The sequence below is a fragment of the Zonotrichia albicollis genome, chromosome 13 (assembly GCF_047830755.1).
Source record: "Zonotrichia albicollis isolate bZonAlb1 chromosome 13, bZonAlb1.hap1, whole genome shotgun sequence".
Lineage (NCBI taxonomy): Eukaryota > Metazoa > Chordata > Aves > Passeriformes > Passerellidae > Zonotrichia > Zonotrichia albicollis.
In genome coordinates, this window is record NC_133831.1 from 2,332,510 (window position 1) to 2,357,679 (window position 25,170).

The 25,170-nt window shown below is 43.7% G+C and overlaps 1 protein-coding gene across 1 annotated transcript in view; it reads left to right on the forward strand.

Moving 5' to 3' along the window:
• The window catches only part of ZCCHC14 (zinc finger CCHC-type containing 14), a 57,098-nt gene that overhangs the window by 9,780 nt on the left and 22,148 nt on the right, over window positions 1-25,170 (forward strand). The window contains exon 2 of the mRNA XM_074550766.1: window positions 5,987-6,110. Coding sequence (XP_074406867.1) covers window positions 5,987-6,110 — 124 coding nt within the window. The remainder of the gene's footprint in view (window positions 1-5,986; window positions 6,111-25,170) is intronic.

Sequence of the window (25,170 nt, forward strand, 5' to 3'; positions counted from 1 at the left end):
TCACTCATTGCTCCTATATATTGTTTGCTGTTCCTGTGTAATACATGACCTAAATTTCTTACCTAAACACATATAGAAATCCATATTTTGTTCCCTCAGATCCTGTCTCATTGTTCCATGTGGTGCTTTGGGTAGTGACTCTGTTGATTTTTTTTTTTTATTTTTAATATTTTTGGCTCTGCTTCAAACTAAGTCAGCAAATACTTTGCTATTAAACCATGTATTTTCTGTGCTCTGTTTATTTTTCAAAGGAACAGATAATTGCTGTTTTGGTAAAACTCTGACCACATTAAGTCTGACTCCTATCAGTCCTGTTATTTTTATGAAAGGCTTTGCTGTATTCAGTGTTAGCAAAGCTCACAGCTCCCCACATTCCCAGATTTCCCATTTCCCACTATGGAAAACAGTGCCTGAAAGAGCAGCACCACCTGTGGGAAGCACCTGGGTTTATTTTCCTGTGTGATTTTAATGGATGGAGAGCTTAGGAGAGTTCTAGAGCTGCTTTTGGTGTCCCAAGAAGATCTGACCCTGTTGGGACCTCTCTGGTGCTGGGAAGGAAATCACAGAATTACCAAGGCTGGAAAAGACCTTGGAGATCATCGAGGCCAACCCATCCCTGCACTCTGGGGGGAAAAAGGTTGGGTTTGGCTGATGACAGGTGGAAATGGGAGAAATGTGACAATGGCAACATTCTAGCAAGGAATTCTGCTGCCTTGGCACGTTTGTCATCAAGCCCTGGGTCAGAGCAATTGTTTCTCTTGCTGGTAACTCCTGGGGGTGCAGAACTCCAGGGCAGCATTTAGTGATCCTCCTGAATGATCTGGGTTAGGGAGATACAAAGAGATACTGTTCAGTAGCTGGGACCAATTTTGATCCTGTCATCGTTGCCGTGGAGGGTGAGGCACAGAAGATTTCACCCTGAGCCTCAGTCTCTAAGCAATGATCAATTTTCTTTGTTATTTTCAGTTCTGCTTTAACTTGAAATGCAGGAGACAGCAGGGTTTGCAGCTGGAAAATCAGAAGTCCATCTGTGAGGCAGATGCTTTGCTGTGGAGGGAGCAGATCAAAGGGTCCCAGGATGATCAAGGTCAGGAGAGACTCAAAGCTCATCTCATTCCAAACCTCAGCCTGGGCAGCAGCACCTTCCCCAGGATCAGCGTGCTCCAGTCAAAGATGCAACATTAAAGTGGAGTTAAAATAATTTTAAGGATCCTTTCTGCACCCACTTTCAGCTTTTAGAGGTGTTGGAGGAGCCTCCAGGCCCCTGAGGTGTGGAAGGAATTCCTGAACAGAGCAGTGAGGCTCTGGAGAGGTGCAGCAGAGGTTTCCTTCTCCCTGGGAATGCTGTGCTGGGTAAAATCAGGCAGAATTTAACTCTGCTGCTCATTTTGATTGCTCTTTATGGACTGGTTCTGCTGATGTTCTCAAGCAATTTCTGTAGAAAAATCCAGTCTTTTATTCAAAGGTCTAATGCTGTTTTTTCTCAGACCTTGAATGATTCATGGGGATTTTTCCTGCATTTATAAAATGTCACTCCTGTGCTTTGTTATGATGTATGGCCTGAACATTCCTGGTTCCTGTGATGCCAACTTATCCATCTTCTCTGGGGCCTGTTAGTGCCTCAGCAAACAAGCCCTGAGCAGTTCTGGAGCTGCAGATGTTTATTCCTAAATGGCATCTTGGCTTTCTCACAGATGTTACAGCTCCTAAAAGGTCCAAAGCAATTTGCTCCCTGCTTCTCCAAACCCTTATCTCCCTGGAATGCCTCATTCTTTATCCCAAATCCAGTTTGTCTGAGTGGCTGTGTGTGCTGAGCCCAAACCAGGGATTCAGGAGGGTTCAGCTGTGGAGATCTCTCCTTCCTGAATTTACTTGATGTTGAATTTGTGCAGCTGAATTTGGACAGGTCCTTCCTGTGAAGCTTTTCCCAGTGTTTCTCCCAGGACAATATCTCCTGCAGCTCTGAGCTGATGGGTTATTGTTCCTCTGTTTGGCTTGGCCTCAAGTTGAAAAATAAAAAAAAATAAAAAGAAAGAAGGAGGGAAAAAAAATGCTGTTACTATTTTGGAACTTTGATTTGCAAACCACTTTTCATTATTTCACTTTCTCCTAAACAAATCCAAACCCTTGCAGTATCGTGATGTTTAAGTCAGTGGAAAAAATGATTTCAGAATTTGGAATGGAAGCTTGAAGCAGTGGGATTCAGTGCTTCTAACACCATTCAGCTCCCTAACAAAGTGCTCCATTTGGAACTAATCAGAGCTTTGTGATTTTTCTAGGCCAATTTGGAGCTGCTTTGATGTGAGACGGGATCAGATAGTATGAGCTCAGGCAGACAAGACATATGGGCTAAATTAATCCTTAGCAAGTCTAGGAAAATTAAATCTTTATGGCAAAAAAATGGAGGTTATGTATAAACAAAATGCAAATTATAAGCTGCACGCGATGCTCGTTGTAAGGAGAGTGGAGAGGAGGGAATACAAGATAAGAGGCAATAAATTGTAACAAACTGCTTGTTCAGAGGTTTGCTGGAGCTGTGGGGCTGCTCTTACCCAGCTTCAATCATTCTGAGTGTTTATATTTCAGATTATTCTGAGTATGTGGGACCTGCTTGTCCAGGATAAGGCAGCTCCTTTCCCAGGCTGTCCCTTTGCCCAGGATGCTGCTCAGCCCTCTGGAACTTCCTCCCAGAGCCCTGGGCTGGAGGGAGAGTTCAGTGAGCTCCAGGAGAGAGGCTGGGTGAGATAAACCCAGCTAGAGCCTGGCTCTGGCAAAGGAAATTTCAGCTCCTGCCCACCCTCCTGCCAAGCTGGGACTTCAATGGTGACTCTAAGGGCAAGCTTGGTGTTAAGTTTTGGTAGTGGTGGGAAGCTGGGCTGAAGAAACAATGTATAATTAGATAAATATAACATTTTTGCATTATATATATAAATATATATAAAATATATAAATATATAAATATATATAAATATATATAAATATTTATAAATATATATAAATATATATAAATGTATAAAATATATAAATATATAAATAAATATATATATATGTAAAAAATAAGCTTTGTTTTTTTGTCAAGAAGTGCTGAAAAGGAAAGCAGCTCCCTGTAACCCTCTTTTTTTCCTGCCACTCATCTGCCATCCTGGATGGATTTCTTTACACATAGAAGCTTTTTTATGGATGTCAAGTCTACAGAGCCTTCCTTTCACTTGTTCCACTGCCTTAAGTGTGTATAAATCTATAAATGTCACTCCTAAAATGGAGCTCACAATAGGTATTGTATGGAGTGGGGCTGTGCTATTTCTGCCTTGCATTGTGTGTGCTGACTGACGGCACCATGAGCAGGAGGGTGTGCAAAAATTTGCTGCAAAATTATCCCAGCTCAGGGCACTGTGTCAGGGGAGCAGGGTCTGAGGGAGCCTTTTCCCTTCCAGGGACCTGGAGCTGCTGCTTTGGAGTTACCCTGAGTGAAGGAGAGCTCATTTTGTTATGGCAAGATGAACATTTTCTCCTGTCATTTGTGCCAGGCTAAAAATCCATGTGGAATTCTAATTACAGCTCAGGTTGGTTCCAGATGGAACAATTGAATTTCAAGTCACACAGTTCCTCTGAGGAGGTACTGGGAGTGTTTTTGTTGGTCTCAACTCCCTCTTTAAAGCATCTTCCCAAGGTTTTTAAACCCTTTTTTGTTTTGATGTTTCAACCTTCTGCTTGAAGTGTAGAAGTTTCCATTGAAATATGATCACGACAGGTTATTAAATGGCAAAGACAAGAAAATCAGGGTTTTGCTGAGAATTTGTTGTGGAAATGCCTTGAGTCTCATCTCTGGAGAGGTAATGGAGCCACTTCCCACTCTCTCCCATCCCAATGCCAGGGGAGCAGAACTCCTGGCTTAGGATAAATTTAATAGGGAAAACAGAAGCCACACATGCAAGCCAAGCAAAGGAATCAATTCCCCATGGATGGGCAGGGTTTGGCCATGCCAGGGAATTTCATGGGTGATGATGACTGGGAAATGCTATTGGGGTCACTGAACATCCCCTGCTTCTTTCTTCCCCCAGCTTTCCATACTGAGCATGATGCCACAGGCCTGGAATATCCCCTGGAGCAGCTGTGTCCAGCTGTGCCCATCACCTGTCCCAAATCCTTGTGTCCCACCCCAAACCCCTGTGTCCCACCCCAAACCCTTTGTGTCCCACCCCAAACCCTTTGTGTCCCACCCCAAACGCTTGTGTCCCATCCCAAATCCCTGTGTCCCACCCCAAACCCCTTTGTGTCCCACCCCAAACCCCTTTGTGTCCCACCCCAAACCCCTTTGTGTCCCACCCCAAACCCTTTGTGTCCCACCCCAAACCCCCGTGTCCCATCCCAAACCCTTTGTGTCCCACCCCAAACCCCCGTGTCCCATCCCAAACCCTTGTGTCCCATCCCAAACCCTTGTGTCCCACCCCAAACCCTTTGTGTCCCATCCCAAACCCCTTTGTGTCCCATCCCAAACCCTTGTGTCCCACCCCAAATCCTCGTGTCCCATCCCAAACTCTTGTGTCCCCATCCCAAATCCTTGTGTCCCATCCCAAATCCCTGTGTCCCATCCCAAATCCTTGTGTCCCATCCCAAACTCCTTTGTGTCCCACCCCAAACTCCTTTGTGTCCCCACCCCAAATCCCTTTGTGTCCCACCCCAAACCCTTTGTGTCCCACCCCAAACCCTTTGTGTCCCACCCCAAATCCCTGTGTCCCACCCCAAATCCCTGTGTCCCACCCCAAATCCCTGTGTCCCACCCCAAATCCCTGTGTCCCATCCCAAACCCCTGTGTCCCACCCCAAACCCCTGTGTCCCACCCCAAACCCCCTGTGTCCCATCCCAAATCCTTGTGTCCCACCCCAAATCCTTGTGTCCCATCCCAAACCCTTGTGTCCCATCCCAAACCCTTGTGTCCCATCCCAAACCCTCGTGTCCCATCCCAAATCCTCGTGTCCCATCCCAAACCCCTTTGTGTCCCATCCCAAATCCCTGTGTCCCATCCCAAATCCTTGTGTCCCATCCCAAACCCTTTGTGTCCCATCCCAAACCCCTTTGTGTCCCATCCCAAACCCCTTTGTGTCCCATCCCAAATCCCTGTGTCCCATCCCAAATCCTTGTGTCCCACCCCAAATCCCTGTGTCCCACCCCAAAGCCTTGTGTCCCACCCCAAACCCCTTTGTGTCCCATCCCAAACCCCTTTGTGTCCCATCCCAAACCCCTGTGTCCCATCCCAAACCCCTTTGTGTCCCCATCCCAAATCCTTGTGTCCCCATCCCAAATCCTTGTGTCCCCATCCCAAATCCTTGTGTCCCATCCCAAATCCCTGTGTCCCCATCCCAATCCCCTGTGTCCCACCCCAAATCCCTGTGTCCCCATCCCAATCCCCTGTGTCCCACCCCAAATCCCTGTGTCCCCCCAGCCTCTGTGCTGGTGGGGTAGAATAAGATCCCAAAAACTCCTCAGCTGTATCAGCCCTGCTCAGCAGTGACCAAAACATCCCTGAGTTCTCCACCTCTTCCAGCACAAATCCAAACCAGCCTCACCCCAGCTTCTGTGAGAAAATTAACTTTACCCCACCCCAAACCAGCACAGTGTCATTATATAAACGTGACATTTTCCAGGAGCCCTTTTCCCCAGTTTTCTTGTGGAAAAGTTAAAATGTGTGGTGTGCAGAGGTTAAAGGTCTTACAATCTCTCTGCAATTGACTGCTGGGTGAGTATTGTTTCAGAAAGAATTATGCTGTAAGGAGCTTTTTAGATTAGCCAAGATAATCTCAGTTAGTGAATAGCTGCTGACTGCAGGCACTTCCCTGAACTGTTACTGGGGGAATATCAGGAGTAACACCCTCAGCTCTGAGAGAAAGCAGAGTGCCTTCCCAGGGGATCCCTCACTCCAGAGGAGCTGTGATGTTTGTGTGTTCCCTGGCTTTATTTCAATGGATTTTTGTACTTTTCCTTCCAGGTCACTCCAAGGTCGGAGACCCCCATCAACAGTGTCAGTAACAGCTTGGAAAATGTGCTCCACACATCCACACATTCCATGGAGGAGTCACTGCCCAAGAGGCCTTCAGGGAAACACTCCAAAGGTTTGTCCTTCTCCTTGTGCTGCTGCCTCACATCCTTGCTGATGCTCAGTTTGATTTTCATTGGGATTGGAGGCTGGAATTTTGCTGCTTTACTTCTGCCTTGAGCAGAGTTACACAGAAATTTGTAGGAAGAGTGAGTATGACAGCGACCTTAGACGGTCACTGTGGTGAGAGAAGGACGAGAATCTTGTTCCTTGATCAGAAGGCTTGATTTATTCATATAAGATATATAATACATTATAACTATGCTAAAAAGAATAAGAAGAGAAGTTGCAGAGAGCAGCTCAGCTAAGAATAGAATAGAAAAATGAATAACAAAGTTCTGTGTGCAGGGAATCTGTCCCTGAGCTGCTCCTGTGATTGGCCTTTAATGGTACACATGGAAGATGAGCCAATCACAGGGGCACTGCTACATTTCACAGCAGCTGATAACAATTTTTTACATTCTTCTTCTGGGGCTCTGCTTCCCAGAAGATGGACAAATCCCAAAGAAAGGATTTCTATGAAAAAATGTCTGCGACAAGTGAGTGTCAGGGAGAAATGGTCAGTGAGAGAGGAATATCCTGATTTTTCCATTAGGAAATAAACAAGAAGGTTTTTTGAGATACCTTCTTTTGAAATGCCAGCTTTGCTTTCCAGTAATGTTCTCCAAGAGTGGGTATCTTGGACATTGCACCTCTCAGCAGGTTATTTCGTGGATAAAGCAAGAAATATTTCTTGCTTTAAAAGGTATTTAAACAGTTTGGCTGCCACTTCCACCTTTCTCTTGCTTCCCAAGTATGAACAGAGTGGAGTGCAAGAGACTTTGTTCCTTTCTCTGTTACAAAATAAATGTTTTTTCTAATGCTATATTGGATACTGACCTGGCTAAAAACTGGCCTTAGCAAATCAGGGTTAATTATTCCATTTCCACACTCCAGGCTCTCTTTGCAAGTATGAAAATGTCCAGGCTAAAATGGGACTAACATTATTTTTATTTAATGCATTTGAAAGATCACTGGTAATGAGGAAAGTCTTTGAACTGGGAGCTGCTCTTTGTGCAGAACAGCCTTTGTGAGCCCTGTAGGGCAGAATTAATCAGGGGAAATATCTGCCCTCATATGTTGCCTTCCAATATCATTAAAAATACTGTCAGGCACCATCTACATTCTTTAATTTGGAATTTCTCTTTTCTTCCACTGGCTTCCTACAGAACTTTGCAAATACAGTTTGATACCAGAAAAATTCAATCATTTCAAAGCACCTCTTCACTCAGGGGATCTGATACAGCTCAGGAAGGGTTAAAAGTCCCAGGAAATGTTGAGTTGCCTCCTTCTCAGTGACACACTCCCCTGTAATCCCAGAAGTGGAAGGAGCAGTCATTTTTTACAGCCCAGTAATGCTGCAAGGAGCCATTTCTCCAGCTGTAAAAACCATCAGGGTAGAAGAAAACGCAGCACTAAGCAGAAGCATGGCTGGGTTTGTGGCTTTCATCTGATTAAAAATAGGACAGGGTTCAAGACTGTTTTCATTTGTACCCAGTGATTGCTATTCCAGTACCATATATGCTAAGATTAGTCATGGTACGCTGTGAAAATTAATTAGGTTTTGCTCTGATCTGTTTTTCTCTTATAGAATACCTGCCTGGTGCTCAGTTGAATTTACAGACTGCCTCAGTGAGGGCTGGGAAAAGGGAGTGTGGAACAAATACTGATATTCTGCTTTCTGCTTCACCAGCAGTGTTCAATTCTCCTTGGTGTGTTGGAGTTCCGTTTCTTCAGCTTGGAGTGCAATTTAGGATTATTTGCCACCTCAATCCATTGTTCCTGACTAATATTCCTCATTTTCATAGCAAACACAGCTCTTAATTTGGCAGGACCCACCAACATTTTAACCTGGAGCACATAAAATTGTCATGAAAGCACGGGATGCTTGGTTTTCATGGTGTTATTTTTTAGTGAGCCTGGTTTCAGGCAGCTTGACAGGACAGGATTTCTCCCCAGGAGTAAGGAGCTGCCCAAGGTCATCATTCCTCTCCTGGCAAAGCCCTGGAGCTGGAAGTGCCTCAGTTAAAAAGGCTGGAGCTGAAACATGAGAAAGAAAAGAAAAATGAGAAAGGTGCAGTATTTGTTGTGCTTAGCTGGATTAGAGACAGTTTGTATTAACCCAGGGAATGTTTTAATCCTCATTTGGAGACATGTCAGTAATTTAATGTACTCTCCACAGCTGAGCAGTGACTGGGGTTGTAGTAGCTGGGACCTGGAAGCTCTCAGTGACTGTTTTCCTTAATCCAGCACTTTTGGCATCAAATGTTTTGTTGCTGCATGGGAGGGAGAGCAGCACTGCTGGCTCCCTCAGGGCAGTGTGTGTGCTCCTGGCTGTGGCAGCTGCAGTGTTTGCTCAGCTCCTGCAGAGACTTGTCAGGTACCTGGCAGGGATTTCAGGGTTGTGCTGCCTCAGGACATGAATTTCTAACAGCAGTGTCAGCCTGAGAACCAACCTTTGCTTTTCCCTCAGGGGCCCAGCTCGCTGTGGGAGCATTGTCAGGCATTCAATCAGAAATTGTGGATTGGAAAGATCCTAAAGATTATCTAATTCCAGGCAGGGACACCTTCCACTAGCCCAGGTGCTGGATCTGTGCTGCAATACTCAAGCTGTTGAAACCAAAAAACTTGTTTTTTTATCAAAATTCCTCACATTTTTTCCTGCTGTTTCTCCAGGCTAAACCCCTTTGTCCCTGTGTACATATCCATGGTAAAATGGAGTAAAGCAGGTGGACATTGCTTCTAAGTGGCACTGGGAAGTTCTATGCCTGCTGGCATCAATATTTTGGGGATCTGTGCTCTATCTGGGCTTTTCTTTTATAAAATAAAGTTGAAAAACTTGCCTTGTGCAAGTAGAGAAAAAAATACAGATGGGTTCTGACAGAGGGATGTGGAGCCCTTGTGAAATCCAGCAGCTGTAACATGCTCTGAATTGTGCTTTTTATTCCAGTGATTTAGGGCTGTTCAAAGCTGTTTCCACAGATATGGAGTTGTTTTAACTGGAGGGAACTTTGGGAATTGGGGGCTTTCCCTGTGCTCAGGATCTGCTGCTGTGCTGGAAGCTGCACCCAGGCTTGTTCCCAGGTATTGAGGCACTGACAGATCTCACTGGTCAGAGATAAACACACAAATTCTTGGGTTGCATACAATTAAAATTCCAAGGGAGATCTGTTGCTTTCTGTACTGTTCCTAGAATGCAGTCAGGTTTTAGTAATGGTTTTAACACCATTTGAACAAAATAAATTAAAATAAAGGTTGGGCATTTTTTATCTCCTGAGCATTTCCCTGTAGAAAGTGGTTAAAAAAAAGTCACGAGTTAAAATGGCTTTTCACTGTTTTGTTTTGCTGGCAATCCTCTGCTGGTAGCAAAGGGAAATTCAAGAAATTCCATTTTTATTCCAAAGTTCAGGAGGAGCTGTGTGGCCCATGGGAAGCCCTGTGCACAGAGCTAATTTTTAACAAGCCTGTGGATGTAGGGTTGGGGTAATTCCCAAAAGAGAGCAGTTATTGGTTATCACAGCTGACTGAAAATATCAGCTTATTTTGATTTGTTCAAAAAAAGCAGTAGGAATTTTCCATGCTCCAGAGATGTTGTTAATTACTCTTTTGCTGTCAGGTTCCAAGGATTTGGCCATTAGGTGGAGAGCAGTGGAGGCAAGTCCTGCTCTGTGCATGTGACATATTTTAGCAATGTATTAAACATGCTCACTGACCACAGCATATTTTCCAAAAGCACAGAGGAATTAAATGCATTAGACCAGATGTTGAAGTGCAGAACAAAAGCAGCTTTATTATAAAGTCAACATAAGTTACAAACATCCCAGGAAGAGACTGTGCAGGCTTTGTGCTGCCACTGCTCTCAGTGAAATCAGTAAAAATCTCAGTAAATCAATAAAATCCTGATTTGTCACAGCCTCTGGGTGAAGTTTCCTGCTCTGGAGGTTTAGAAGTTGCTCATTTTGCAGGTGGCCCTTGCCCTGTCCCTCCCCAGAGCAGCCTGGACAGTGATTTCCTCTAATGAACAAATCTCATTTTCTGCAAAGTGACAGCAACTCTCCTATTCTTGTGTTTCCTGGGTATTTTTCTTGCCTTTTCTGTGTTGCCACACAAAACCCTCCAAATTGTCCCCACGCCAGCCTGATTTCAAATGAGGCAACTGCTGAAATCTGATCCTCCTAGAGTGAAGCTGAATCATAATTCTTGCAACACAGGATCTAAGGATAGGCACAAACTGCTTCTGGAGAGTGAGGAGTAAAGCTCTGAGATGGAAAATGGGGGCAGGAGCCTTTATTCTACAATCCCCTCTCCATTTAGCTCTGCTGAGCACAGGAAAACCAATTGCTTAATGGAAGGGATGCTCTGAGTCCTGTTCTGAAAGCTTGGACAGACACATGGAACAGCACATGGCTGGCTGGAGAAAGTCTGTGGGCATGAAGGAAAGCAAGCTCTAAATGCATCTCAGGGATATATTTTGATTTATATAAATTTGATTTCTATAAATTGATTTACTTTTCAATCAATATTGGGGTGACACATGGAACAGCACATGGCTGGCTGGAGAAAAGTCTGTGGGCATGAAGGAAAGCAAGCTCTAAATGCATCTCAGGGATATATTTTGATTTATATAAATTGATTTACTTTTCAATCAGTATTGGGGTGTAAATCTATCCAAAGCCTGCAGAATGCTCTGAGCCCAGGTGGATCACTGGGAGGTGGCTGTCACGTTAACCAGGGCTGGGATCTGAATTATTTCATGACAATAGGCAGCAGCAATGGGTGATGTCAGCCTCCCAGAACTTCTCAGCACTATTTTTGCTGCTCTGTTTTCCTTGGCAAAATGTGTTTATGTGGTCTTGCACCTTTTTTATTTTTTTTTCTCTCCCACTTCCTTGACTCATTCTTTTTCCATAAGAAACCAGGCTGCAGGAGCTCTCCCAGTTTCATGGTGACCAACAGCCTTTTCCTCTTCAAATGTTTGCCACCAGCAGAAAATACAGAGGGAGGGAAAATAAAAGCTCTGAAATCTATTTTGTTCAGATTCAGACTTTAGACTGCATCACTTGTGGAGCTGGATTATTCTATTTTTAAGTAACTGCATCATCTCCAACAATATTGGGTCAACTACTGGTATGGTACAGCTTAAAGAAATATTTAGGCTATGATAATCCTGCAGGAAAAATCTCCCTCTCCCAACTGTATATAATTTTTCAGCTGTTTGTGTATGTCCTTGTTCATTTTCCCTCTGAAGGGAGAGCTCTGCTTCTAAACTTGAGCCCTGGAGGTTGAGATCACCCAGCAGGCACTGCATTCCTGACCTTCTGCCTCTGCCACACCAGTTGTTTGAGGAATATCAAGTATTTAGAGTGAATTCTAGAAGTCAAACCCAAGGATTAGCATGCTCCAAAAAAACATGTTTGGCTGGTGCATATTTTCCCCTGTGGCACAGGATTATTGTATAGAAAGGGATTTTTTGGTGATGCATAAATCACATTGCTTAATGTGGAGTTAAGGGTTCAGGTTGGAGGTTGGATTTTGCAATAAAGACAATATCAAGTTTAGGGTTTTAAAAACCATCAGAAAAGTATTTCAGCTCTTGTTTTTCTTGATAGTTCAGTTGTCCTCTGCTTACAGAAAGGCATTTTATGTCCCCAAAGCCAGGCTGAGTTGTAGAGCTGGGAATGGAGCTCATGCTGGGGCTGCACTTGGACTCTGGCAGATTGATGTTATCAGCTGTTAATAAGATAAAAGTTAATAAGTTCACTTTTACCTTCTCTCCAGGTTGGAATCAGTATTTCTTTGTCACCCTCATTGCCTCCTTTGCCTTGTGATGAGGAGAGATCTGGGATGGCTGTGAGAGGATGGGGAGGAAGAGGAGGCAGCACAGCCCCTGCTCTGGCTGGGTTTGGGATCCATGGCCCCCATTCCTGCCCCTTGTGCTCCACAGGGAGGATCCCAGCACACCCAGAGCTGCACTGAAGGATGCTCTCTGGGTTTTCCTGGGGCTGTTCTGGAGCTCTCTGGGGTTTTCTGGAGCTCTCTGGGTTTTCCTGTGGCTCCTTTGGAGCTCTGTGTATTTTCCTGGGGCTCTTCTGGAGCTCTCTGAGTTTTTCTGGAGCTCTCTGGGTTTTCCTTTGGCTCTTTTGGAGCTCTCTGGGTTTTTCTGGAGCTCTCTGGGTTTCCCTGTGGCTCTTTTGGAGCTCTCTGGGTTTTCCTGTGGCTCTTTTGGAGCTCTGTGTATTTTCCTGTGGCTCTTTTGGAGCTCTCTTGGTTTTCCTGTGGCTCCTTTGGAGCTCTCTGAGTTTTTCTGGAGCTCTCTGAATTTTCCTGTGGCTCCTCTGGAGCTCTCTGAATTTTCCTGTGGCTTCTCTGGAGCTCTCTGGGTTTCCCTGTGGCTCCTTTGGAGCTCTCTGGGTTTTCCTGGAGCTCTCTGGGTTTTCCTGTGGCTCCTTTGGAGCTCTCTGGGTTTTCCTGGAGCTCTCTGGGTTTTCCTGTGGCTCTTTTGGAGCTCTCTGGGTTTTCCTGTGGCTCCTTTGGAGTTCTCTGGGTTTTCCTGTGGCTCCTTTGGAGCTCTCTGAGTTTTCCCGTGGCTTTTCTGGAGCTCTCTGGGTTTTCCTTTGGCTCTTCTGGAGCTCTCTGGGTTTCCCTGTGGCTCTTTTGGAGCTCTCTAGGTTTTACTGTGGCTCTCTGGAGCTCTCTGGGTTTTTCTGGAGTTCTCTGGGTTTTCCTGTGGCTGTTTTGGAGCTCTCTGAGTTTTTCTGGAGCTCTCTGGGTTTTCCTGTGGCTCCTTTGGAGCTCTCTGGGTTTTCCTGTGGCTCTTTTGGAGCTCTGTGTATTTTCCTGGGGCTCTTCTGGAGCTCTCTGGGTTTTTCTGGAGCTCTCTGGGTTTTTCTGGAGCTCTCTGGGTTTTCCTGTGGCTCTTTTGGGGTTCATCTCCCAGAGCATTCTTTAATTTCCTCTGAGCAGTTTCAGTTGTGTCCACACCATCTGCCTTGATCCCACCTTCCCCTAAAATGATGGATATCAAAATAATGGATGTCAAGCCTTTAACCTGAGGGCCTTACCCTGAAGGTGCTGAGGGATTCTCTGCCTTTGCTCTTGTTTGCATTTCCTGCCTGTTTTTCCTCAGTGAGGAGGTGAAATCACTCTGCTTGGTCCCTGCCTAATTAACTGTTGATTAAATTCATTCAAATTTAACAAAGCTATTCAGAGATTTTATTTACAGTGGTGTCTGCATGGAAGAGACTCCTTCATGCTTCCTCCAGGAGAAGGGAGAGCAGCTGAGGTGCAGCCTGGATCTGTGGGAAATCAGGCTTTGTTTTGCTCCTTGGTAATCCATAAAATCCCAGAATTTGTCTTGGAGGAGACCTTAAAGTTCATCTCATTCTTCCACCAGCCCAGGTTGCTCAGACTCCCATCATTCATCTTAATTTTATTTATACTTGTGTTAAAAAGAAGGATTTGTGTGCTGGGCAATACAATTTCCTTATTAAACAGTAAGAAATGAGCAGTTTTCTGCTCCAATAGGATTTGCCAAAGAACACTTAATTTGGAGGAGTCCATTCAGTTTGGCTTCAGTGGGAGCTGGATGATACTTTTGTTTATAATTAATTTAATCAAGCTACTCAGAAAAATGTAAATTCTAAGAATAGGATGCTGGTAAATCCAGCTGTGCCAAGGATTTTACCTCTCTGTAATGCAATCCTCAGGCACATTGCTGACCTTTGGTAAGGACAGTGTGCTCATCAATATCTACTGTGAGATTATAAACTCTTAATTAATATTATTTGCATTTTTCCATGGCTCTCTCAGGAGGCCACACACAGGATGTGCATTCCTAGAAGGATTCTCCCATTTCCATATTTTTGGAGTTCTGGAAGTGCCTTCAGTGGCACAGGAGTTGTTAATGAAGGTGAAATTATTGGTCATTACCTCAACAGCTCTGGGAGCAGCAGCACGACCTCCTTGCCATAATGGAAACAACAAAGCAACTCCAGCTTTTAATTAAAATCAATTAAATGGTGAAAACCAGTTTTTCTCACCTCTTAATGGTAATGGTTTCATCCAGCCCATCTTCTGAGGCAGAAAAAAGGTGTTGGGAGAGCTTTTAATGCTTAAACCTGCATTATTACTGAAAATCCTTCATTTAACTCAAGAGATGAAATTTAAAATTTAAGAAATTACTGAGGGATAACAAATATGTAATTCAAAACTGAGAAAAGAACAAAAAAAAACCCAAGAAGGGACATTTTAACTGCTGCTTTTTGCCTCCTTTGCTGCTGGCAGTGGCTCAGTGGGGTTGGACATTGCTGTGTCTGCAGATGGATGGAGGGGGGTGACAAATGCTCAGAAATGCTCAGAAATGCTCAGAAATGCTCAGCTGTTCCTGCTGCCTTCACAATGCAGCACCCTGAACATCTGGGCATTTCTGAAATAGCCCATTTTGCTGCCATGCAAGAATTTAGGGAAGAATTTCAAATAAATAACTTGCTTATCCTATCTAGGCCCACATAGCCCTTAACCAAGATTGGATAAAAATGGGCATTTCAGGAGGAAAGCAGGAGAGATTCCCATGTATTCCTAGAAATCCAGCACATCCCTGCCCATTTTACATCCTGACACCACTGTACTAATGACTAAATGGCAATTTTCTGCTGCATGTCATGCTCAGGAAGCTTTTACAGCTGGTTACTTGTTAGCTGGTAAATGTTCCTTCCCATAACAGTTTATTCCTAAATCCCCCCATTTTCCAAAGCACATTTTTCATTTCCATCTACCTTTCCATTTAGATGAATTCTTGCCTCCCTATCTGAGGGTAATAGGCTTAAAGTACAACAATTTTCTCAATAGGCAGCTGGAGTTTTTAGAGGTATCTGAATATACAAGTTAAAAATGGTGGCATCTCTCACATAGTTTTGGGTCCAGAGCTGCAAATTTCTGGGTATTTAAAATAAATCTGAGGTTTCTTGCTTGTCTTTGATGTCAGCATTAGAATTCTCACTGGGGGCTTTTCTCTGCAGACATGGGAGGCTGAGAGTTGGGAAAGAATCAGACTGCAGCAGGGAAAATATACCGAATATTGTAGGAGAAATGGGTGATCTTGGGCATTGGAAATAATAAATGAATGAAATTGGGGCTCAATAATAATTGAGTTCAATTGAACTCTTGAAATTGGAAATAATAAATGAATGAAATTGGGGCTCAATAATAATTGAGCTGAATTGAGCTCTTGGGAATTGGAAATAATAAATGAATGAAATTGGGGCTCAATAATAATTGAGTTCAATTGAGCTCTTGAAATTGGAAATAATAAATGAATGAAATTTGGGCTCAATAATAATTGAGCTCAATTGAGCTCTTGAAATTGGAAATAATAAATAAATGAAATTTGGGCTCAATAATAATTGAGTTCAATTGAGCTCTTGGGAATTGGAAATAAAGGAATGAAATTTGGGCTCAATAATAATTGAGTTCAATTGAACTCTTGAAATTGGAAATAATAAATGAATGAAATTTGGGCTCAGTAATAATTGAGCTCAATTGAATAATTGGGAATAGGAAATAATAAATAAATGAAATTTGGGCTCAATAATAATTGAGCTCAATTGAACTCTGAATTGAACTGGATCTGATCTGCTCCTTGGTGCCACACAAGCACAGGAGACAGAGTCAACTTTGGCATTGTTTAGGTGCTCAGAATTTTCATTTCTAATTTCATTGTCTTTTGTTCTTTTAAGCTGGGGAGTCACAGGCTGTAATTATGCAAGACAATAATTTTGATTAAAGTAAATTTTCTTTCTTGGGTGCCCAGAAATGCTAAGCTAAAAGGTTAATGTTTCATTTGCTTTCTGGCTTGTTCTTTTCTTTCTCCCTGGAAAAAAAAGAAGGAGAGGGCTTGTTGTGCTGCATGACTTCCCTGCCTGGAGTGGATGCATTTCATCAGTGCAGGCTGTGGCTGCTATTTTTAACCATCACTCAGAGGGGCAGCCCTGCTAAAATTACATCATTAATATCCCCAGTGAAAGGAAACGGCAGAAAACACCACAGGCCCCTTGGAGTTTCTCTCCCTGTTGTGTTTTCCACTCCTGGGGGTGAATTATTCCAGGTGTATCATTCCAGCAGAGTTGTTTACAATCAGTTCTTGTGAAGAGGCCTGAGGAAAAGTGTAATAAGTGAATTTGTCTGCAAAAGCAGCAGGTATGAAATAGGTCTCAGTGGCTTGGAGAGCTCCTAGTTTGTATTCCTGTTATTAAGGAGTTCAGGGATTTGCTGGATATCCAACTTTTGCTAAAGAAAGTGAGGACCTGGATCTTTAAACACGAATTTTTGCTACAAGTGGGGTTTGTTTGATTCTGTAGGCCCTGCTAAAGGTCTGCTAGTGAGTCTGGAGAGCTTCAGGACTTGGAGGTTTTTAGTGGATGGAGTCTGGTGGTTTTTGCATTCTTTTAGCTCAGTTTCTGGGCATTCTCATTGCCTTGGCAATAAAATGTACTTTTTGGGCTTTTCTCTCCTGTGTTTGCTTCCTAGATGTGTTACAGTTACCCAGTAGTGCTGTGGTGTCTCCAGATCAGTTGAGCTGCTGAATTTGAACTTCCTTCTGCCTCTTTGAATCACTGGTCAGGTTTTGTCTGGGATCCAGCCAGAAGGAACAATGAGTTGTACAGAAGGAGAAAAGGGAACAAGAATGTTAAAGCCTGAGAACAGAGACACGAAAATTGCCACAAAAGGGGAAGCTCACAGAAGTGCCTGTGCAGGGATATTTGTTCCTCCCTGAGCTGAGCACTGAATGCATTTGTGGCTCTTGGCAAGACTGTTTGTACTCAAGGATTTTCTATTCCACATGAGTCCCTCAGTCTGGTGTTTTTACATAGCGTGCTAAGAGAATTTTTGTTGTTGTTAACAAGGCTATAATTTCCTTAGGAAATAAAAATTGAAGCCGCTATAAAATGCCTTTGTCCTTGCTGCTCCTGCCTGTTATTGCAGCCTTAGTCATGAGTTTCCAGCGCTGAGCCTGGTCTCCAAAAATGCAGCAAACAGCACGTGCTTATTTCCAGGAGCATTAAACCCTGCTGCCCTTCCAAAGCAGGCAAGCTCTTCCTTCATGTGCCTTGGAGGCTGAAATGCTGCATTTCTGTGCACTGGGAATCCCTGAAGTGCTGTGGGTAGGGGCAGGAATCCTTGGAGCCATCCGATCCCGGGGCTGTGGTGTTTTAGCACCAGATGCCCTTGGAGCCAGGGCACGTTGGCTGAGCAGCTGCAGCCTCCTCCCCTCCCTCTGGGCTCCAGCCATGCCGATATATGGTTACAAACTGCACCCTCAGGCTGCAAAGCAAACTGCCCTGTGCTGGGAGAAATGTATATTTATATATGGGGCACTCCAAGCTGAAATCCTGCCGGGCAAATCCTCCTCAGATGCAGCCGGGCTTGGGTTCATGTGGGGTGTTTGAATAGAGCAACAAAGATTCTGATGAGCTGAGTGGTCTAAAAATCTTTATTTGGTCATGAAGTGAGTAAAATCTTGGGTGATGGAGATAAACTAATAGGTAGTGTTATGTTTGCCCAATTATCCCATCAAGAAAAAACCAAACAATATTTAAGGTAGCAACAATTTTAATGGAGTAGTTTAGAAAATAAGGGATAATATAAATAAGGGATATAAGGGGAAATATAAATAAGGGATAATATGGTTCAAATAATAGCACATAAGCAAAAACAACCGTGGGGTACGGAGGGGGAGGTGGGTGGAGCTTTCCCTCTCTTCTTTGGCATTACAACTTTTAACTATTAACTGTTTTATTATTCTCAAATATTAATTACTGTATCAATATTGATTACTGTTTCAATTTTTATCAGCATGAATCATACCTATTTATCACAGTAGTAACAGCTTTAAAATCTTGGGTGATGGAGATAAACTAATAGGTAGTGTTATGTTTGCCCAATTATCCCATCAAAAAAAACCCAAACAATATTTAAGGTAGCAACAATTTTAATTGAATAGTTTAGAAAATAAGGGATAATATAAATAAGGGATATAAGGGGAAATATAAAGAAGGGATAATTTGGTTCAAATAATAGCACATAAGCAAAAACAACCGTGGGGTACAGAGGGGGGCTGGGTGGAGCCCCTCCTTTCCCTCTCTTCTTTGGCATTACAACTTTTAACTATTAACTGTTTTATTCTTCTCAAATATTAATTACTGTATCAATATTGATTACTGTTTCAATTTTTATCAGCATGAATCATACCTATTTATCACAGTAGTAACAGCTTTAGCTCAGTGTCCATTTTCCGATGTTGTAGTGTGTTAAGTTTCTTGTGTTATTCCCCCAATTTATGTATTGTTCTCCCCTATTATGTGTAAAATGGGTTCGTTCCCCCAGTTTTTCCCGCCAGGGCTACCCTGTCAGCTAAGTTGCCATAGTAACCGCTATTCATAGTTGCCCATATGTAATTGCTCCTCCCCTGGGTTCCCTTATCAGTGAAAGTTGTCTCCTCCCTGGGTCCAGTCAATCACTCCCTTTCTCCTCCCAGGTTTCGAGAACCTTCTCCTCTCTGGAGATGGTGGCTGGCTGGGGTCCCAGGACACCTCCTTTACCTTTTGATTATTGGTCTCCATGGAGTGTCAGTTCTGTGAAGTTCATCCCCTCACCTTTCCCGATTGGTTCCGCCTGTACCCACCCCCCCCCTCCTTTATAATCCTGTTTCACCCCCTATAGAAAAACTTTTTCCCGGTTAATTTCCCCGCGTTTGGATCCCGCAACACCTTCAATAAACCGATGTTTAACCCCCGGGAAATGGTCAGCTCCGTTCCTCCCCTATACCAGCGGTGTGAGCCAGTCCGCAGCCAGCACAGCCCGAGGCCCTCAGACGCCGAAGGGCGCTGGCCAGGAATTGCAGAGGGGCGTCGGCCTTTCGCCCTCAGCGAGCCGGACTCTAAACTTCAGGCCACATATGCCCCCCTCCACATTCCTCACCTCCAGCAAGGTGGTTTGTGGTTAGTTCAAGGTGCTTTGTATTTCCCTGGGTGTTGCTGTGAGACTCCATTTGCCCATTGGTATTTAGGACACTGCTCCACACTTCAGAGCAAGCCCCAGCTCATGTCCCCAGCTGTGGGGACCAGCTCAATGTGTCACCTTTTGCCCGTTCTGGTTTCCTTTCTGAGGTTGGAATCCTCTCTCTGAGCTCAGGGGAAGCAGCTGCTCCGTGCAGAACTCAAACTTCAAAGCCCTCAGCTCAGCTGGGTTGGGATATTTGGGATTTAGGGGAGTCTGGATTTCTGGGCTTTGCTGCACTTTAGCAAAAAAATGCAAGTTTTCTGTCAGTTTTTCCATGGAGAGTGACTTTGCATGTGTAATTTTGTAGGTGAATACAACTTTCAGATCAGAATTAATCACCTTGGGTTTGAGGGGGCTCAGGGAATTTTATGTGCCAGAGAAAATCCTTTCTGGGGAAAAGCAGGAGATTTCTCTGTGATGAGCAAAGCTCCTCTTAAGAATGAGAAACAAAGCCAACATTTTGTTTAAAAGTGCTCTAAGAATAGTAAATAAAATAAGCACTCCATCAGATAAAACCAGACTAAATATACAACTGCAGCTTGCTTACCCAGAAAGTAACATTATTTATATCCAAAGTTGAACATTTCTCTTGATTTCAGAGATGTTTTTGTTAGATAAATTCAACACAGGCAGCCTGCTTATTTAAATTTTCTGTGCAAGGCTGATGTTAATGGTTACTGGAGCTGCCCTTCACCCCAGGCTCTGGGCCTTGCTCACTTTTGCAGGAATTCTTTTCCATGTTTCTGAGCTAACTGGGAGAAGGAAAATGAGTCAGTGAACAAATGAAATCCAGAGCTACATCAAAAATTTACACTTCTCACTTGTGTGCAAAAAGTTCAGCTGCAGTAAATGCAGTGTGCAAATGGAATTCCTGGAGCCCAAAGGGACAAAACCTGAGCACGCATTGAACCTCACTGTGGCTGATCTCTCTGAATTTGTTGTAGATTATCTCTAAACCTTCAGTGTTGCACATATTTACCTAAAATCGTGATTTTTTAGGAAATGTGAGGATTGCTGTGATGGGATGGAAGGGAGAGGAGGCCGCACACAGGATGTGCATTCCTGGAAGGATTCTCCCATTTCCATCTCTTTGGAGTCCTGGAAGTGCCCTCAGTGATGCAGGAGTTGTTAATGAAGGTGAAATTGTTGGCCATTACCTCAACAGCAGCAGCATGACCAGGCTCTGGGCCTTGCTCACTTTTGCAGGAATTCTTTTCCATGTCTCTGAGCTAACTGGGAGAAGGAAAATGAGTCAGTGAACAAATGAAATCCAGAGCTACATCAAAAATTTACACTTTTCACTTGTGTGCAAAAAGTTCAGCTGCAGTAAATGCAGTGTGCAAATGGAATTCCTGGAGCCCAAAGGGACAGAACCTGAGCACACATTGATCCCCACTGTGGCTGATCTCTCTGAATTTGTTGTAGAATATCCTTAAACCTTCACTGTTGCACGTATTTACCTAAAATCATGCTTGAAAACACCATGGTATCAAATCCCATCCTTCAGGATTCTTTTTTTCCCCTCCTTTCTGCCTGATATCCCAAAGAGCTGCATCCATCCTTGGTTAAAGCTGTTGGAATGAAGGAATTTATTGCTGGGTTGTTCCTGATCTAAACTTCCTGCAGCCTTTTCTGGCTCTGTGCACGATTTTTGCACCCAGAGCTCCATTGCAGATCCTGGGGGATGTTCCCAGGCCCAGCACCTGCCCAGTGGTTTGGGTTTGTGTTCAAATTCAGGCCAATCCAGCCCTTGCTGGCTACTTTATTCTGCAAAAGCTTTTTCTAACCTCAGAAAAGAAAAAGGGAACTCATCAGGCATTTGTGTGCTCAGTGGGCATGGCAGGAGGAGCAGGGATGCAAAGTGGCCTCAAGGGTTTGGGCAGAAAACCCTTCAGAGCAGTGCTTGAAGCCATTCTCAGTTCTCTTCAGAGCAGCTGAGTGGTTCTTCAGGGTTTTACATGTTCCTGTCCAGATGGGAGCTTTCTCCAGCCTCCAGCACAGGCACTTTGGGGTTTTGGGAACCTTTTGAATCCAGGGAAGTTGCACAAACCATCTTTAGGTTGATTGACTTTTGTGGTTGGCTGAAGTGCTGACAGGATCATTGAGGATTACTCCAAAAATGCATGAATTCAGTTAAAAGCTGAGCTATATAGGCTTTTTTTTTTTTAATTTTAAATATCTGTTTTGGAGAAACATAAGAAGGTCACTTAGTTGGCAGCTTAAATCAGCCAAAGTGAGGAAATAGCAGGGACATGAGAGCTGCTGGTTTGGTTGGGTGAGTGATACAATCCCAGGCTGTTATTGCTACTCAGCTCATGGCCTGGGGCTTCAAAAAACCTCTGCAATTATTTCCTGTGGAATATTGCACTTCATAGCCTTGCTCTTCAATTAAAGCAGCATTGCTTTGTCACCTGAACTCCTGCTGGAGGGAGGTGTTGGTTTGGATCTTAAATATTCTGTACATTGGAAGAACCCTTATTTTTCAGAGAAGAAATTTATCTTACACAGGAAAATGCCAGATCTGAGAGCTTTCCTTGCTGATAGAAATTTTTCATTATGTCCATGAAACTTTAATTTCCAGGGTTTTCCTGTTGAGGAGCAGCCAGCCAGAAGATTTTCTTGCTAAGTAGTGAAAGTGTTCTGTTTGCTTCCAAGGTTTTTCCCAGCTGCACTTTCCTTTTCCATGGAAAAACTGTTGTCTGCTCATTCCCTTTCAGTTTTAAAGGATGGCAGCAGAAAACTGGGTGGTGGATGTTGTTTTGAGGCTGAGCAGGATCCAGATGAGTCCAACTCAAATTGTATCTTCCTTTTTCTGTAGAACTTCAATAATTTAAAATTTAATTTTTTGTTTTCAATCTAAACATTTGGTTTAAGTATTTCACATTAAGTATTTAACATTTAAGTATTTAACATTCAATTTAAGTATTATTTACTTGCAGAAGGTATTTGAGATCACTTCATTGTACAAATTGGGCCTCTTCACATGGCGTTTTCTCCATCCATAACCAGTGCAGGATGTGACAACAGGTTAATATCTTTATAAATTATCCTTCTGGAGAAGTCTGAGATGTCATTAGTATAATAACAACAGGTCATTTTCATGTGACAGCTCAATGCAGTGAGCTGCAGAGAGAATTGCTTCATCTATTTCTACTTTTGGCTTTTCTAGGAGTGTCAAAATAAGATGATTTTCGAGAAGAAACATTTGATTTTTTGCCTGTTTTCCCTCAATATTTGAAATACTTCTCCGTGCTGTTGAGGGGAGCATTTCCCCCTGTCCAGATATCGAGTGTTCACACCCTGCTGGGTGCAGAGTTGGAAACTTTGGGATGCTCTTCCAGGGAAATCTTCCTCTGAAATCACCTCAGGGCCACTCAGCAGGGCCAGCCTTTAGTGACAGATCAGATAATTAGAGGATAATATTAGAAGATCTGTTAGAAGATAATATTGTCATTCTGTGGTTTGTTAAAGGAGTTTCAGTAAATAAATATGGATCTGACCTGATCTGAGCTCCTGAGACAGTGCCCATCCCTGGATGTGGCACTCTGGGCTGGTGACAGGGTGGGATCTGTCACAGCTTGGCTTTGATGGCCTTGGAGTCTTTTCCAACCTCAGGGATCTTGGGTTCCAACACCAAGTTCTTGGCACCCTAAAGGTGCTGAGCACATTTAAATCTCAGTTCTCATCCTACAGATTCAAACCCTAATATTTAATTCTGCAGGTTTTCCTCAGGCCTCCGTTATTCCAGTAAAAGAATAATTGAAGTTTTGAGGAGTTGGAAACAGAGAAATCAAATGTAGTGATGAGAAAACTCAGTCCTTGTGTGTTTGTGCAGAGGAGGATCAGTGTCTGTGCTGGGAACAAGAGGGGATCCTGGATTTTTATCATAGCCTGGATAAAAAGCTTTAGAAAGATTGAAAAAGTGAAAGCAGGAAATTTTCTATAAAACAGCGAAAAAAACCACCACCCCTCTCTTAAGCTGATACTTATAAGCAGTGAAAAAACCCAAACAAAAAGCCCACAAACCCCTTTAATTTCTGCTCTTTTGTTGCCATGAATGTGCTTTGCATGGAGCAAATAAATTCTTTTCTGTGTTTTCCTTCCCTGCTGCCTGTGTATGTGGGAATATAAATCCTGGGGGGTTTGTGGGGAGCCTCTGTGGGATTCTGTTCCCAGATTTTGGCATCTGCTGGGCAGCAGCAATTGGGCAATGCTGCTTTGGGAGCATTGCTTCAGCACAAAGAGGAGATGATGATGCCTTGGGAAAGTGGTGGTGCTGCATTTCTGCCCACTTCTGTGTAAACAGGGATGTGGAAAGGATTTTATGAGGTCCCTTTTGTTCCACTTTTTCAGCACAAACTCACTTGCTTGTCGTGGTGTTTGATGCCTCTTTCCATGAATGAAAATCCAATTAATCTTTTAGTCCCGATTTTATTTATGATTATGGCCTCCTATAGAAAGGATTGTGCCTAGGGTTTTTGTTTGTCAGTTTTTGGTGGGTTTTGTTTGTTTGTTTTGGGGTTTTGTTTTTATTTTTGGGGTATGTTGTTGTTGTTTTTTAACCTAGTTTTTTTTATTTACAAATAACTTGTAGCCTTTCTGCTGTTTTTGGTCAAGTACCACAAACCAAAATGTTCAACCCGGTTTCAGGAGATTCAGATTTTGCCACCTGGGGAGTGGCATTTCCATGGTACATCCCACCCAAACTGACCCTGCATCCAGGGATTTCATCCAAGGAAATCCTTTAGGTATGGAGTGGGGAAATATTGGATTTTATGGAAAAGGGCTGGGCCACAATCAACACTCCTGATTTATCTTTAATTACTTTACATTTTCAGGAGGAGCACAAAATTCTCAGTTTGGTCTGAGGCACTGATCTATCTAATCCTTTTATTAGGATGGATCCAGCAGCTGTAAAGAGGGAATTATTAAAAGATCAATATCTGATTGATGTGGCTTCTCAAAATATCTCTTCTGCCCTTGCCCACACTCAGTGCAGGTTTTACCCTGACCTTTTCCAGCCAGGAATGGCAAATCCTGAAGGGTTGGAATTGCCCTTTTGCTTTGTGTTGCTGCTGACATTTTGGGAAGGGGAGGAGATCCAAGCTCCTGCTTTTTTTTGGAGAGGGAAACCAGAAATCCAGAGGATTTAACACCTGGTGTGAGCAGAGGGAGGGAATTGTGTGTCCCCTCACAGGAGCACTGAATGAGCAGATGAGAAATGCTCCGAGATCAGCCAAAGGGGTGAAAATCCCCAGCTGGAAAACAGAAAATAAATATGAAAATAGGAAAAACCAGGGGAAAAGCCCTCAGGAAATAGGAAAAGTAGGGAAGCAGAGGTGAATGCAGTGTCGGCAGGGTGGGAGGCGGGGCTGGGGCAGCACATGAGGGGATGTCCTGCGGGCCTGGCTGTGCCTCAGGGCTGGAGGGTTCCACACCCGGCCTTCCATGTGGATACCCTGAAATGCACTCCAGAACCACATGGAAAATGCTGCTCTTGTGCTCACAGAAAGCAACAAATGGAAAATGCTGCTCTTGTGCTCACAGAGAGCAACAAATAATGATTTTCAAACCCCCTTAAGGGATGATGGCAGAGGTGGAGCCACAGCCCCGATGGAGCTCCTGCACCCTGAGCTTCCCCAACCCCCTTTGTTTTCCTGTCCCCCTCTCCTGGGGATCCCATCCAGCTGTTTCACTCACCTGCTGCAATTTCCCAGATATTTCTGGATAAATCTCCACGGCAAAAGGCCTCACGTGCCCCTTTGCCAGTGCAAATATACTCAGGGAATCTCCTGAATTAGGAACTTGAACTTTGGGAATCTCCTGAATTAGGAATTTTAACTTTTTGTGTCCCCTGGGTTGAGAAGTTGGAGTTTTGCTGGATTCAGCATCCTGAAAAACCATCAGTATCATGTGTCCTTAATTCTGTACAAAGGGTTTTCTGCTCTGGACTCATTTATTGGGGTGCTGAGTAGAGTCAG